Consider the following 14,891-nt stretch of genomic DNA (forward strand, 5'->3'; position numbering starts at 1 on the left):
TTTATGACGACTCGAGTAAAAACCAAGATGAAAAATGCATGCCTTTGTAGCTATAAAAAAATGCTTTTTCAGATGATTTTTTTTTTTACAGTTGTTATATCACATGTATTTCACAGTTAAATTTATGGATTTGGAAGCTACAGTTCATTTTTGGGATGTTTTAAATATTTCAGAATGTTGCTTAAAAGTATGATTTTCTCCTTTTTTGGCCTAAAAAGACAGTTTTTGATGCAAACACCGATGAAACCTATAATAAAACACTTGACATAGATATTTGTTTTGATACACAGCCTGTGGTCATCAGATCATCAGACTTGAACAACATTTTTTGTGGGACAGTGAAGATTGTTGAAAATAAGCAGAACTTCTGGCAGGCTTGGCAGCGAGTGGTGGCACTAAATGCAGATGAAATGCAATTAATGAGTAATAACAGCCGTCTCAGAACTATGTATCTTACTGCTAATGTTTTATGCAGATCAAATAAAATGTAAATAATAACTATTAACATTAAAAATGGAATAGCAATATCGGCCAGAAAAATGGCAATTAGGTTTTTAGTTAAAATTATGCAGCCCTAACCAGGAAAGTTCCACAGTGTGGCCTTAACTAAACAACAGCGACCAGAAAACGTACCAACATAGATGATACACTTCTTCCCCAACGGCGGCCCGAACACGCCCTTCCTCCGGCGGTCCAGCTTGGCCATGATGATGTCTTGTGTCTGATTGGCAGAGGTGCGGGCAGAGAAGTTGATGCAGTTGGGGGTGTATGTCTCCTTGGGGAGTTTGACCAGGAAGCCATTGTTGATGACGGATTTCCCTGTTCCAGTGGGTCCAACAAACAGCATGGGTACTTCATGGGCCAGGTACGTGCGTAGGAAGAACAGCTGCCGAGCTGTCTCCATGGTGGGAATGATCAGGTCTGACACCTGGGCAAGATGGACAAACTTGACATGAGTAAATGTTAGGCAAGACTCTAAAGGTTCATAACAGGGGAGACAAGTTAGACTAAGTCACTACAGCATAAGATTTGATCAATATTTGATCTGTTTTTCCCCAGTTTTCCGTTTAGCTTTAAAGGGGAGTATTATTCAGAATCAACTTTTAAGAGCTTTTTACCATGTTACAATGTTTCCTGGCCTGCCAAACTACATGCTTTTTCATAAATATTTCAAAGACAAATAGTCTGGGAGCAAGAATGAACTCAACGATTGCCCATAAACCCTCAATGGGCGTGATTGACAGACGGCATCAACCAATCAGAGCAACGCTAGATACGTCGCAGCAACAAGCGGCAGGAAGCCTGTCCAAAAAACGTTTTAATTTACGAGGAAAGGTTCGAACGCTGTTTCTTGCTCCGGTTTTAGGGATTAAATTTTTTTTTTTAATGATTTAAAACAGACAAAAGAGCAGAAGAAAACATCGTATGACTCGCCGCATACGCCATCTCTATTGTGTTGGTAGAGTGTGGTGACGGCTTCCGCCTCTTGGGGGAATGAAGTCCCGTCTCTCGGTGGTGATTGGACCGATGTGGGTAAAATCGTGAAATGATAGGCTGCGAGGAGCTGTCCAGACAGTTCTTCTTTTGAACAGAAAGGAGGAGTGTCTGGCAGGCCAGGCAAGTTACAATGTTGTTCTTTCAACAAAACAGACCTGGCCCTGTGTTTCAAGCCGCTAACACATCTTTAACTAATCTTTGGACGCTTCCCTCTCCTCTCCATGGCAAAGTTTAATCCTGTCATTGCAAAACACTCATCATAGTTTCACTACAGCTAGATCCTCTGAGGCAGCTCACTCAGTGGAGCAGGAAGTAAAACTACTGGTTGTTATGTGAGCACTGAGCCATTCTGGGGAGGATACTCATTTGAATACAACTACATTTAAGACTAGGCTCAAAACGTACCTCTTCGAATTAGCTCATAATCAGGTCAGTTAGGTAAAGCTCTAACCCATGCCCTGAAGTAAAGCTGCCTTAGCAGCAACACTGCTGTGGGAAGTACGGTCCACTGAGCGCTATCCTCTTCTTCTTACTGCAGACTTTGTCTTACAGTATTATGATACAATATTGAAATTATCTGTAGTCTGTTCATCACTATTCACATGGTGTCTCCTGTCCCACTCCCCCTCGGGAGTGCCTGTCGAGATCGAACGGAGCAACCCGGCCTGAACAGAGAAACCCTGCATTCTGGAATCTGAGGACTGGACGGTCTGCAATCTTGGCCCGTCTGCTGAGGGATCCTTCGGCCCTGGGTCTCTATAGCCTGTCCGTCGATGGGAGTGGATCTCACCTTCTGTGGTTCTCCCCAAGGTTTCTCTTTTCTCCTGCAGGGTTTTTGAGTTTTTACTTGCCGTGCTGGAGAGTCTAAAGACGGGGGACACGCGCGCCACTTGTCGCTACCTGCTGCCGACGCTTAATGGACATTATGTTTGCCTGGATACTTCATTCACCTGAACTTTACATTGTCATATTTATTGCTCTGTTTTCATTTCCTTAATGTTTGGTGCAGCCCGGTTCGGTGCACAACTTTGTTGTCACTGTTGTGATATTGGGCTATACAAAACCATCAAACTTAAACTTACAACGTTCTGACAAGGCCGTTTCATTGTAAAGGTCCTTTAGAGCAGTGATTCTCAACTGGTGCTTCAGGATCCAAAAGTGGACCATTTTCAGCAGGTTGTGAGCCACAGGGAACATTTCTTACACTGTGTGCAAAAGGCTTTGTGCAATTATATTGGTGTTCTGGTAGTACGCAGATTGTCCAGTAGAGGGCACCCCAACCTAGGCTATGTTCAAGAAGACAGACCTAGCTAAGCAGCCACATGGTGTATGGGCTTTCTTTAAAGTAATGGCTTTATGTGCATTTTGGTTATACATGCAATATATATTTTTGATGTTATGTATGTAAATGTAGAAGATTAGATATCTATTATTGATTCATATTTTCACTATATTATTTCCAGAAACCATGCCCATCCTGGCTTTATGTAGTGTTCTGGCCGACACTCTAGGGTAATGACAGCTGTAAATACATCCTAGTCCTTACAGTCCACCGAATCAGAGCTATCTACCCAACACTATGTATCTACTGAAAAAGTACCAGAGTCTATAACATGACTGGGCCTAGTTCTTTTGCCTTGAATTAACAATAATTTGTAGAAAATACAGTCAAAGAGTTTTATGGGTTGAGAAAATATTATTTTTTGTGTGGTGGCTTGTCATTCTGGGGTGATGGAGGGTCCTGAGGCCAAAATCATTTGAGAAACACTGTTTTAGAGCAGGTGTTCCCAAACCTTTGGGGCTGCAATCTCCAAAATGATCAGACCACTGCATAATGTAAATCCAAAGTTACGAGCCCAGAGTGAGCAAATTAAAACCAAAGTTCCTCTTGCCTGTGCTGTGATGGAGGTGCAGTTTCCCTCAGAATCTACTCACATTAGCTTTTGCAGGGATGGTGTTCTCTTCAGTGGTGATCGAATCTGTCCATACATTCCACTGACCCTGTCCCTCTTTGTGGAAGTAGTAATCATAAACAGAACCTGAAAAAAGCATTCCAAGTCACAACCCTACATGTAAATGATTGTTCCTACCCCCCTCCAACTTTTACCTCTTTCGGGAAAGAGGTTGTTCTTTTTCAGTTTGACGCTCTTGGGCCGAGGGTGCTGCTCAATCAGGCCCATGAGCAGGTTTCTGTAGAAGAGGTCAAACCTCTTGCGGCTTTCTCCGGTGATGGTTCCTCCCAGAGTCCACACCACGGCGAACAGGAACAGGCCCTGCAGCCACATAGTGATCTGCTGTGCTGACATGGCATGGTCTCCCTCAGGGTCAGAGGCCGCTATTTCATCTTACAGAAATACAGATATTATTATCAGCATATAAAAACTACACAAAAACATTAACAGAATGGACTAAAAAACTGTAGAAAACAGCTTGAATTTAATTTCTTCTTGTTAAAGTAAAGGGCTGGTCCTTTGCACATTTGTCATGACAAAATAATAATACTATGTGTAATAATTTATTGTCTACAAGATTTAATAAATTCCTTTCATGATATAGATTTAAAATGTATTAATTCCTTTTTTCATTCTAGCATTTTTTCCCTTTCTTGGTCAAGAATGTCCACTCAAGGATTAAGAAGTTTATTCTGATTCTTGTTTTGATGTTTGTGTTGCTGTTAGGACAGAGAAATGAATAGGCAGCTACATTTGCTATTCTATGTTCTGCTCTGCTAAAACAAAACTGTTGGTTTATGTGGCTGTACTTACCCATGAGACAAGAATACAGCCTCATCAGACTATAGGTCAAATGAATGGGAGATGTCTGCACAAAGAAACGGCACTCTTTGTCAATGAAGTCCAGGCATGGTGGGACCAGCCAATCAAAAAGGTCCACTATCTGTGACAAAAGCAAGGAATAAAGAAGTCATGCTCTGTATCTGTATCTGCATGAGGAAAATAACACCATACAGGAGTGAATTATGTAAGGTAAAAAAGTTAGCTGTAGCCAACTATTTTCTCTAGAGGGAAAGCTAGGTGTAGTCCAATTGTGTTTTAGGCTGATGAGGGAAATGCGAGTGCCTGGAGGAAACTCACTGAGACCCAGAGACAAGCGCTCCAATCTCTATTTTCTGGATTTTGTTGCGCAATAGGTAGAAAGTGTCCTCCGCATTTTCAAAGCCCATAAACCCTCAATGGAGCCGTCCTGCATTCACGCTGTCTACACATTTCTTGGAATAAGAAAATTTGATCTTGAAAGTAAAGTTTGAATCAATAGAATACGTTTGTATGGCCTTAATAATGATAGAAGGATCAGGTCATCGCAGGGTCAGATCATGTGAAAAAATGTGAAAATGCAACAATAATTTGACTGGTGATCAGAAGTGTTTGTTCAGGTCTACCCCAAAGGCAGAGTGGGACCTCACCAGCTCTCTGTGCTCCTGCTCCAGGCTCTTGGGCAGAGTGTTCATGTAGGAGTCTCTGAGAGGGGCCCAGCCCAGCTGATGGGGCTCCATGTAGATCATCCCACATCTGGACAGGTTCATCCAAACAACACAAGAAACATCATTTAACATTGGATCACAATCCAAAGGAATCCAAGCTAAACATAACATGACTGAAGTATTAAGCATTAAGATCATAGAAAATCTGCAAACAACAAAATACATGTTCTCTTTTATTGTGTTTTACGGCTTTTAAAACGGCTAACTCTTTAATTTACACACGTGTTAAGTGTTAATGCTCCTGAACATATATAAAACATGGACCTGACTTTAAATTCTACTTAGGAAAAGTTGGCAATGAGGTATGATGAGGAATGAGGAACGACATAACTGGTAGTAGGTAAAATAGCATGATAAAAAGGAATAACAGAGGATAATGCAGTTTGGAGCTCTGCTTCTACATTAGCCCTACTTTTTGGTCATTGACTAGGTTAGCTTAAGGGTTAGGATAAATAATATTACCATAAAAAATAATTATTGTCTTTTTATCCATGTAATTACCACGATCACCATGTCATTATGTTATGCTTCCAGTGGGGTTTTCCACTGTGGGGTCTGCTGACAGTGGAGCTCAGGCCCATGTGACAAGAGCAAGTGTCATCAAGTGGGAGCGATACAACAACCTCTGAATTCTTTGAGCAAATAACTGTCTACATGAGCTGATTATTGTGCTGTAGTAAAGTAAAATACCAGCCCAATTATATTGGATCTTGTTGACAGTGAAATGCCCGTGTCCTACCTGCTGACAGTGGCTGGAGAGGCCTGCTCCAGGTCGGCTGGCTCAAAGATCAAGCTCATTTTAGAGCTCATCTGAATGATCTCTCCACTCATCAGACACAGCTAGGACATAAGCAACAACAGGATTATGGGCTTTATAATTTAACTGCATTATTGGGCCTGAATTTTTCTGAATTATCTGCAAAGAAGATGCAAAAAATATGATTTCATATCACTAACATTTATCTTCCACATATTACCACCTTCTGTTGCTGTGAAATGGTATGCGTGCATAATGTAAAAAGAAAACATCTCCAAGTGTCATTTTCAATAGAAAAGAATATTCCAGAAAAACATCTGAAGTGAAGACTCCCTTTAAAATCCCATGGAATTTTATGATCCTTTGCAAATACAGTTTTAATTTTAGGTTTGCTCATTTAAACCCTGTAGTATGCATGTATGAACTCATCTAAACTCCCAAACTGGGCCAGTCCATATATACAGTATAGAAATCATCAAGAAGACCTTGTAAAAATGTATGAACTGTTAGAAATTCAAATAGCAAGCACTTTTGGCTCCTCCTTTTGGCTCTAGATTGTTATGACGTCACTGTGTCCCGGTACCTTCTTGTTGTCATCCAGCACAGTGTTCATATTCTCGATCCACACGGCGTCGATGGGCCCGTCGAAGATGATCCACTGGCGGTCTTCGGAGGTGGAGATGGCCTGGTTTCTGTAGGTGGTGGCCAGGACCCCGTCGGACCACTCGTGGCTGACCGCGTCGAAGCACCCGTACAGCTGGCCCATGGTGATGGCTTTGGGGTTAATGATGCTGTAGTTCACCGCAAACTCCTCCATCAGCCCCTCTACGGGACGGAGGCAGTGTTGGTGTTTATTTAGGCAACACATTGTTATTTAGTTTTAAAAAATCTGAAAGATCTGTATATTCAGGAGCGAGTTTGAACCGAGCATTGACATCAGCTATATGTGGTCGAAGCCAAGAACAGCTTGATATGCATGATGAATGTATGGAGCTGAAGAACTGATTTTCCTCTGGGATCAATAGAGTAAATCGTATCATATTTAACACAGATTTTACATTAAGAAAACAGCTTGAATTGCTGCCTCTTTGCCTGAAGGGAAGGGGGCGCAATTGATCATTTAATTGCTCAGGCTAAAGGTCAGCAACTAACATTTGCAGCTTTAACAATTGATACTTAAGTCTTTTTTTCATAAACAACATAACTCTCGATTAAAACGGCATTTGTAACAGCTGTGTCAATTTCAAAGACCCACCAAAATGAATTGTGTGAAATATTTGTCATGTTTTCGTAATTTTTGTTCTTTGTTCTTTGTTCTTTTCTCCCTTTTTTGTTGCTTTTCTGGCGTGTTTTCTTCACATTTTTGTCATTTTTTTGTTGCGTTTCCGTTTGCATTTTCATCCTTGCTATTTCAACACATTTTTTCCTGAAGCTTTTAGATTTGCGTACTGCCAAACTGGAGAAAATGTCCTCAGTCCAGGTGGGTGTTAAGAAGTTAACCAGGATGTAGAAAAAATAATCTACTAAGACTACTTTTGTAAAGGACGACACTTGTTCCTGGAATGTTGGTTTTGAATTATGTTAAGCTTGATAAAAGGGAGGGAATTTCACTTAAATGGTTTCACCTTCTTTTCATTTGCCCCATCTGTTTCTTTTGCTGATTTTTTAGTTACCAGGCCGGACTGAAACAGGTGGCTAGAGCAGCAGTTCAGTGAATTTACCTTTGAACAAGTCTCCAAGAGCTGCAGCGAGGACTTTGTACGCTGAGGTCTTCCCTCCCAGTGGGTTTCCGACGATCATGAATCCGTGTCGCACCAGCATCATCTCATACACCTACAGCACATACAACCAATTGTTCAGGGGAGGTTTATGGAATATCTAAAATTAATTTCGCTTATGTCTGTTGTCTCACTCGATTCACATTTGTGCTGGACATAAACATCTGAGGGAAATACCTGAATAATTTTTCCGATAAACCAGGGCACGGGCTGTAGGTTGAGCTTCCGGATGTTGTCCTCTAGGGCCTTGAAGAGGAGATTATAGTCTGGATTCGGCAGGACCACTCCAGGGAACAAGTCTGAGATGATGCCCTGAAAACCAGAGGATAAAACAATTAAAGACTAATTCTATTATTGCAGATGAGCTTTCACTTAACAGTATTGTTTTATATTGGTTCATGGTCAATCCAAAACCTTTGTGTGTAAATGAAAAGCAAAAAAGGTTTTCAACGACTAAACATCAGAACATGGTAAAACAAATAAAATAAAGAAAATTTAAAAATCCAGATTTCAACCAAATAAGTAGAGAATAGTTAGCAGCAGTGACCTGAAAGAGTGGCACGTCTTGAGCTAAGAACTTGGCCATGTTGACGTCCATGAGCGCCCTCAGCAGCAGCACGCTCTCGTCCTCCTCGGGGTACTTGAGTTTGAGGTTGCCCGCGGCGGTCAGCACGGACTTGACCGCTCTCATGCCGTAGTCGTAGTGGTGCTGTGAGGAGAGCTGCTCCGAGCACAAGCGGTACGTAGCAACAATCTTCTGGGCCAAACTGGGGGCGAAATTACACCAAAACTTCATCAGTATGAGCAGGGCTTGAGATCAGCTCTTTGCCTGCCAGCCCTTTACCCTGTCCGAGATCGCATTCTCTACAGGTACAACACCTAGTTTTTGAGTTTGGATGAGATAATGGAAGAGTTTTGTGCATTAACTGATACTGGAGAGAAAACTTTTGTTTTTGTATTGTTTTTTTTTTCTTTTTGCTGAGGTTTGTATGCAAGGTCTGCGTTCACGAATCAATAAGTATTTATTTTCATTGGGACGATTGTGAAGATTGTTTAAGATTTCTTAAGATTTTTTTCTAGATACAGATCTCTGATAGCATTTTTTTTAAAAGTTTGATTATCTATATTCTTTCTCTTTATTAACCGATGAATGAGAACAAAATCAAAATCAGCTCTTTTGAGACAAAAAGTTGAAGCAATTACTTCATTTTGTTTTTAAGTTTGAGTACTAGTTAAGTAGTAGAACTTTCCTTCAGATCAAATCAATTCCATATTTTGTATTTGCAACAATGAAATAACATTGTGCAAATCAAATAACCCAGTTGGCTGTGAGTTGGCAGCTGCTCTGCTTTGACAACAGGTAACCAATTATGAGGGTTATTGGTCCCCATCCCAACACTTTTTTGATAACTCATATCTAAAAAAGTATTTGTAAGAGCCCGGGTGATGAGAGCATGAGTAAAGAGGACAAAACACAGTGACTGTTGGCTGAAAAGGTTCACATCAACCCCTGATGAAAACAACATACCTGCGAGATTCAATGAAGCCCATGGAGTAGAGTGAAATTTCTCCAATCAGACCATAATCTGGCACCATCATAGCCACAGTGCGGAAAAGGGCCTATAAATAGAGATAGAGAAATCTCCACAGAGAGAAAATACATCGCACATTCCAAAAACCCAGTGTCCACTGCGTACCTTGAGGTTGTCGGGCAGCTCTGCTCTCCCAGCGTATCCCGGGTTCATGGTGATAAAAACAGAGCACGTCGGGTTTAGGGACAGCTCAGTGCCCTCAAATAAAAACTTTTTCAAGTTCTTGGCAATAGCTTGTTGTATGCACAGGATCTGCTGAGCCACCACTGAGAGCACCTCCACCTGACACAGCAAAATTTGTAAAATGTTACATATATATTGGCATATTTACGAATACAAAGCTAAATTCTGTGCATGTTCTTCCACACTGACCTCGATACGGTTGAATTCATCAAAGCAGGCCCAGGCTCCGGACTGAGCCAGACCTTTAAAGAATTTACTCATAGCTTTGTAGTCCAGACCGTCCGAGCAGTTGAACACCACGCACTACATGGAAGAAGACAGTTATATTTCAGTGACTGTCTCTCCACAGTTTACCGCCACTCAATATCTGTGTTAAAACTAAATAAAAGTCATTGAAAAAGTCTTGTTCATCAAAAACGCTTAATACAGAGCTAAGAATGAACTGGAGGAACAGAGAGGACACTGACACAAACTAAATTAACTGAAACAGCTATATTTTTAAATTAAAATTAAAACAAAAAAAGGTTGATATAGCTAAAGTTTTGTTGTCTAATTTCACATAAAAAGGATTAAAGTCACTTTGAGGAACATTCCAGGTTGTGTAACATGCGCCTAATGATCAGCCTGACTCCACAACATTATTGACCACCAGCTGTCGAAGCAAGATAAAACAACATTTACATGAAGACGAGCTGGTGACGTCCTGCTCGCATCAAAGCTACCGAGCAGATCAGAGAAAGGAGAGCTGCTCACAGGGAAAAGTGTTTGTGAAGGTCACTTTCACCAATAAAATCGGCTCAGATGAAATGAATGCTAGTATGATTCTGGGTTCCTCACTGTGGCTTTGAGATGCTGATACCTGTTTGGCCAGGGCTTTGGCCAGATCCTTTGTGGTCTCTGTTTTGCCTGTTCCGGCCGGGCCCTCTGGCGCTCCACCCAGGTTCAGCTTCAGAGCTCCCATCAGAGTCCTGCAGAAGCACAGACAGACAAGATACCTTTGGATAAATGGACCTTTGGAGCTTGTACTCCATGCTCCCTCATAAACAACACAGCGGCAGGGCTTGGATTTATTCACACAAGAGTGATCCAGTATATTTAACACATGTCCTCCGCCTGCTGATGACATGATCAATTCATCTCTCAAATTACCTCCACTACAAGGCACTTCTTTATGTTGATTTAGGTTTTAAAACATGAAATATCAATGACCTAATTTTAAAGATAGATGATTTCTCTCATGCATTAGTAATGCTTTGAAGTTAGGTATTTCTCTGGGTTAGACTTGGTTTGCACCCAGGTCTCATTGAGTTCAATTTAGGCCTAATTTAGACTCTGTTTAGGCTTGACTTGTTCTTGATCTTGAGTGGTACTTGGTCGGTCAAATATTTCATGAAGGAGCAGTAGGTGTGAAATGTTTCAAAACCACTGCTTTGTAATATTTACCAATTTGTTTGCAACGCATTTCTCAGTCATTAAGCGCAGAGAGAGAAAATGTTCCTATAAAAACTTACATACAGATGACTTTGGGAAACACAGGAATTAAATTACATTTCAAAGACAAAATATGACCCTCAAAAGCCCAGCTGAACAAATCATTTAACAACTACATAATCAAGAATTTGAAACCTGGCTGTAGTCCCTGAATATGAAGTCTGAACATACTGTTGTTGGATGTATCAAGGCGGGTTACGTTTTAAAAGACTCTCTGTCACATGTCTTCCAACCCCGACAGCAGTGTGTCCACCTCTGTCCAGAGACTTACCTGTAGCAGCGGTCAGTGAGCGGAGTGATGACCAGCCGAGGAGAGTTGCCCAAATACTCATATCCATACTTCAGGCTGGTGGTTATCATCCGCACCATGACCTCCCCGTCCTCCCAGTAATAGCGCAGCTGTGACATCCATTCGAAGTCGTTCAAAGACGACACATTATGCTGGGCCAGTTTAACCACGACGTCGCGGGCTACAAACAAATAAGTTAGACATTAGAAGATTTACAATCAGTTGCAGAGAAGGAGAGAAATCAGTTACTTCAGTACATCTCACAGTAGTTTTAGGACACAATCATTTAGACGTGAAAAAATAATAATGGATTAAACTTGGATTGTACTTTACAAGCCTGTGCTGACAAGTTTCTCAAAGTGCTACACTCAATGGTGGTAAGTTACTGCTCTAGCCAGAGCTGCCCTGGGACAGACTGACAGAAGCGAGGTGGCCAACCTGTGCCACTGGCCCCTCCCATCATCACCAAACACTCACTCATACACTACATTCACACAGACGGTGGGTCAAGGGTCTTGCTCAAGGACACAATGACAATCTGCACCTGTGGGTGATTCTGTGATATGTTTTCCTTTTTCAACATATTTCATATAACAATCAGTAATTGAGCAACATTCTTACTGTTGTCTGTGTTCAGTGAAGCATTGATGTACCATTTGTTCAAAGGCACTAAACAAATACATTTTGATTGACTGATTAATTTATTCATTCGCTGCTTTCCTTGCAGTGGTGCATACAGATGCCAAAATATATACACAAATAAGGGTAATCATACTAATATAAATAATATATACTCAAGTAAAAAGTAAAAAGCAGTCACCCAAATAATGACTGAAGTAAAATCAAACAAGTTAAAGTGTTCTTGATGAAAAGAGTAGCACTTATGTAATCATACTCAGATAACACTGACTCACAGATTTACTTACAGAGAAAAGAGCTACAAGAGGTTTTACTCAAGTACTCAAGTAAAAACAGTTATGGACAGTAATGAAATATATCTAATACTAGCTGAGACCCGGCCTTCGGCCGGGCCTCGCTAGTCTCCACATTTGATATTCAGAGATTGTGAGTGACTACAAAGAAATGTCCAAGCCGTCACACAGTTCAGCTGTAGACCAGTGGTTCCCAACCCATTCCAAAAACTATGGCCACTACAAATGAGTAAAAAAAATTTCAAACAAACTGCAATTGGAGTGTTTGATGCACCCGTGCTCTTTTCTTATAAACTACGACAATATTTTCGCTAAACTCGGGGAACAGGATTCAAGAGACAGTGGAATAATTATGGATAAATATTAGGGATTCAGCTGTAACGGTTCGGTTCACGGTGCAGGACCCGTGGTTTGGTGCATCACGGTAGTGTACAATAAAAAAAATAATGAGTAGGTTTTGAAGTGAAATAGCGTAATGATCGTTATTAGACAGTATTTATAACCTTACAATAAAAGTGGCAATGCTTTCAAAGCTGCTTTAGAATGAAATGTACCTCTGGGCTCACAATACGTGAAAGCAAAATAGAAAACAAATGGTACAGCAGCAAAGGGGAAAAAAAAAGAAAAAAAACTACGCAGTGCAGGCCATGCGCTCGTTAAGTTGTATTTTCATTGTCGCTTTGACTCATATGGAGGATAAATCAGTCGGAGCAGCGCGTGTGATTAGAGGCTCGTGTTTGAACAGGTCTTGGGCACGCACGCACACGCACACACATACACACACGCCCACACACGCACACATAGCCCTGTGTGGATGCGCGCGCACACATACATACACACACGCACGAACACACACACACGCGCGCACACACACATCGCCCTGTTTGGATGCGCGCACACGCACGGCAGTCAGATCTCGTGCACTCGCGTTTTTGTGACAGCGGGTTGTCCTCGGACAGCAGCACCACCAACCACGCACACACTCACTACTGTCGCCAGGCTTCCTGGTCTTCCCAAACGGTCTCCCATCCCAGTCCTAACCAGGCCCTTCCCTGCTTAGCATCCGAGGAACGGTCTCCCATCCCAGTTCTAACCAGGCACTTCCCTGCTTAGCTTCAAAGTCGGTATGGGAAATAAACATGGCGGCGCCCAGGCGGCGGCCATTGAGATAGCGTTTTCTATAATAGATATTCAGTATCTTGTCATGTATTTGCTCCTATACCTATCCCTTACTATACTCTAGCAGTCTAGCAGGTAGTTGAAAGACACCTTTTTACTTTGACATGAGTAAAAACAATGCTCTTCATTGAGCAAAATGTTTTGACTGTCTCATGTTACCATGTACGTCGATGACAGTCAGGGCTCCCAGTGTCATTCTGGCTCCTCCAGACAACTTGCCCCGCACCAGGTCTACGATGTCAGCAATCTGAGCATTACACTGGTCTACGTAGGCCTATGGGAAACATAATATTTCAACACACAAAGACCAGACAAACATATCAAACTGCAGCAGAAAACGCAAGAGTAAGTATTTCCCATTTTAAATAATGAACCTGTGCTTATACTGTAAAAGTGAGAGTTAATAAGCTTCCATAAGGAAAAGATAAATCAGAGGGTTAGTTTGAAATAATGCTTTTGTTTGGTGTGATCCTGTTAAAACAAGGCCCCAAAGGTGAACAACCTAAAAAAGCAACCGAACCGGTAATGTGTTGTTCTGGATAGCTTCTGACACTTCACTCGTCCAGTATATGGAGGAGGCACAGATGACGACTTGGCCAGGCCACTGGAGCACCCACTCCTTTCGAGGTAACTAAAGGAAAAAGATGAAAGATTGATGAGGGGGATCAGGTTTACAAAGCTTGTGGAAAGGCCCAGACACGTGGAAGTGGAAGTGTCGTTGACAGTGACAGTCTACTCCACACTTCAGTCCCTTACCTCGGCGTACTGGCTCAGGCCTTGGTGGATGACATCGCGCACGCTCAGGAGCATTACGTGTTCCACCTGTAGGAGCCACTTCTCCACCATTCCCTGAGAGACAGAGGATCATCATAAACAGACTGCACTGCCTGAAACACTAAGCTGTGGTGTTTTGTCATTACTGGTTCTGTTTATAGGGCATGCCACATTGTTGAGTCCAGGGTCATAAATCTATTCATGAGAAGTGCAGCATTGTGCAGGTGTTTTATGTGGATTGTTGTGTAGCAGCAGCTGGATGTAACAGGCAACAGCTGTGCCTTCGGGAGGCCTCACTGTTTGGGAAATAACTGGGACAGTAATGGAACAGTGGCCCGTCTCGGCTTTGCTGGGAAATACTAGGGAAATACTGGACATTTCTGCAGGAATTTGACAAAGTGAATGCGTGCATTTTGAATTTGCATTGTCAATGATAACATGACACAATATTCAGGAGCCAAATTGTGTCTCATGTATTTCTATGTGACACATATGTTGGAAAGACCAAACTAAACAGGATGATGTTTGAGTAAGGCTTGGATGAATAGAAATAAATAAAATTAAAATCTTAACAATAGCAAACGCTGCCATTATGTGCGTGTACCTTGGCGTGGGCGGGGTATATCTTCTCGGACAGGGGAACGGTCTCCTTCTCCGAGCTGATCAGGCCTGTGATCTCCAGATTCTCGGTGAAGTGCAGTTTAGCAATGCCCTCGAAGCACTTCTTCAGATGGGGCTGGACACACAGAGGGTCTTTGGTCTGGGACAGGATCTCCAGCAGCTCGTCGTTAGACAAGAAGAAGAACCTGCGTGGGGAGCAGCAACTGTGTCAGTGGAATATGAGTCCAATAATAGGCTTCATTTAAGTTTATTCAAGGAAGTGAAACGGTCTGATCTCCACAGGGAAGAGAGATTTATAA

General features: G+C 41.9%; 1 protein-coding gene across 1 annotated transcript in view; it reads right to left on the reverse strand.

The window, feature by feature from the left end:
• Positions 1–14,891, reverse strand: part of dnah3 (dynein axonemal heavy chain 3) — a gene marked incomplete at both ends in the record, with an annotated part of 43,940 nt that overhangs the window by 15,049 nt on the left and 14,000 nt on the right. Inside the window, 19 exons of the mRNA XM_079576752.1 lie at positions 634–928; positions 3,433–3,536; positions 3,605–3,841; positions 4,263–4,392; positions 4,919–5,024; positions 5,736–5,836; positions 6,337–6,578; positions 7,475–7,586; positions 7,709–7,843; positions 8,079–8,298; positions 9,060–9,151; positions 9,229–9,405; positions 9,496–9,609; positions 10,166–10,274; positions 11,069–11,267; positions 13,357–13,471; positions 13,718–13,828; positions 13,954–14,046; positions 14,576–14,777. Of these exons, the coding sequence (XP_079432878.1) occupies positions 634–928; positions 3,433–3,536; positions 3,605–3,841; positions 4,263–4,392; positions 4,919–5,024; positions 5,736–5,836; positions 6,337–6,578; positions 7,475–7,586; positions 7,709–7,843; positions 8,079–8,298; positions 9,060–9,151; positions 9,229–9,405; positions 9,496–9,609; positions 10,166–10,274; positions 11,069–11,267; positions 13,357–13,471; positions 13,718–13,828; positions 13,954–14,046; positions 14,576–14,777 (2,894 nt within the window). The remainder of the gene's footprint in view (positions 1–633; positions 929–3,432; positions 3,537–3,604; positions 3,842–4,262; positions 4,393–4,918; positions 5,025–5,735; positions 5,837–6,336; positions 6,579–7,474; positions 7,587–7,708; positions 7,844–8,078; positions 8,299–9,059; positions 9,152–9,228; positions 9,406–9,495; positions 9,610–10,165; positions 10,275–11,068; positions 11,268–13,356; positions 13,472–13,717; positions 13,829–13,953; positions 14,047–14,575; positions 14,778–14,891) is intronic.

The sequence above is a fragment of the Gobius niger genome (genome assembly GCF_951799975.1).
Source record: "Gobius niger genome assembly, chromosome: 19".
Lineage (NCBI taxonomy): Eukaryota > Metazoa > Chordata > Actinopteri > Gobiiformes > Gobiidae > Gobius > Gobius niger.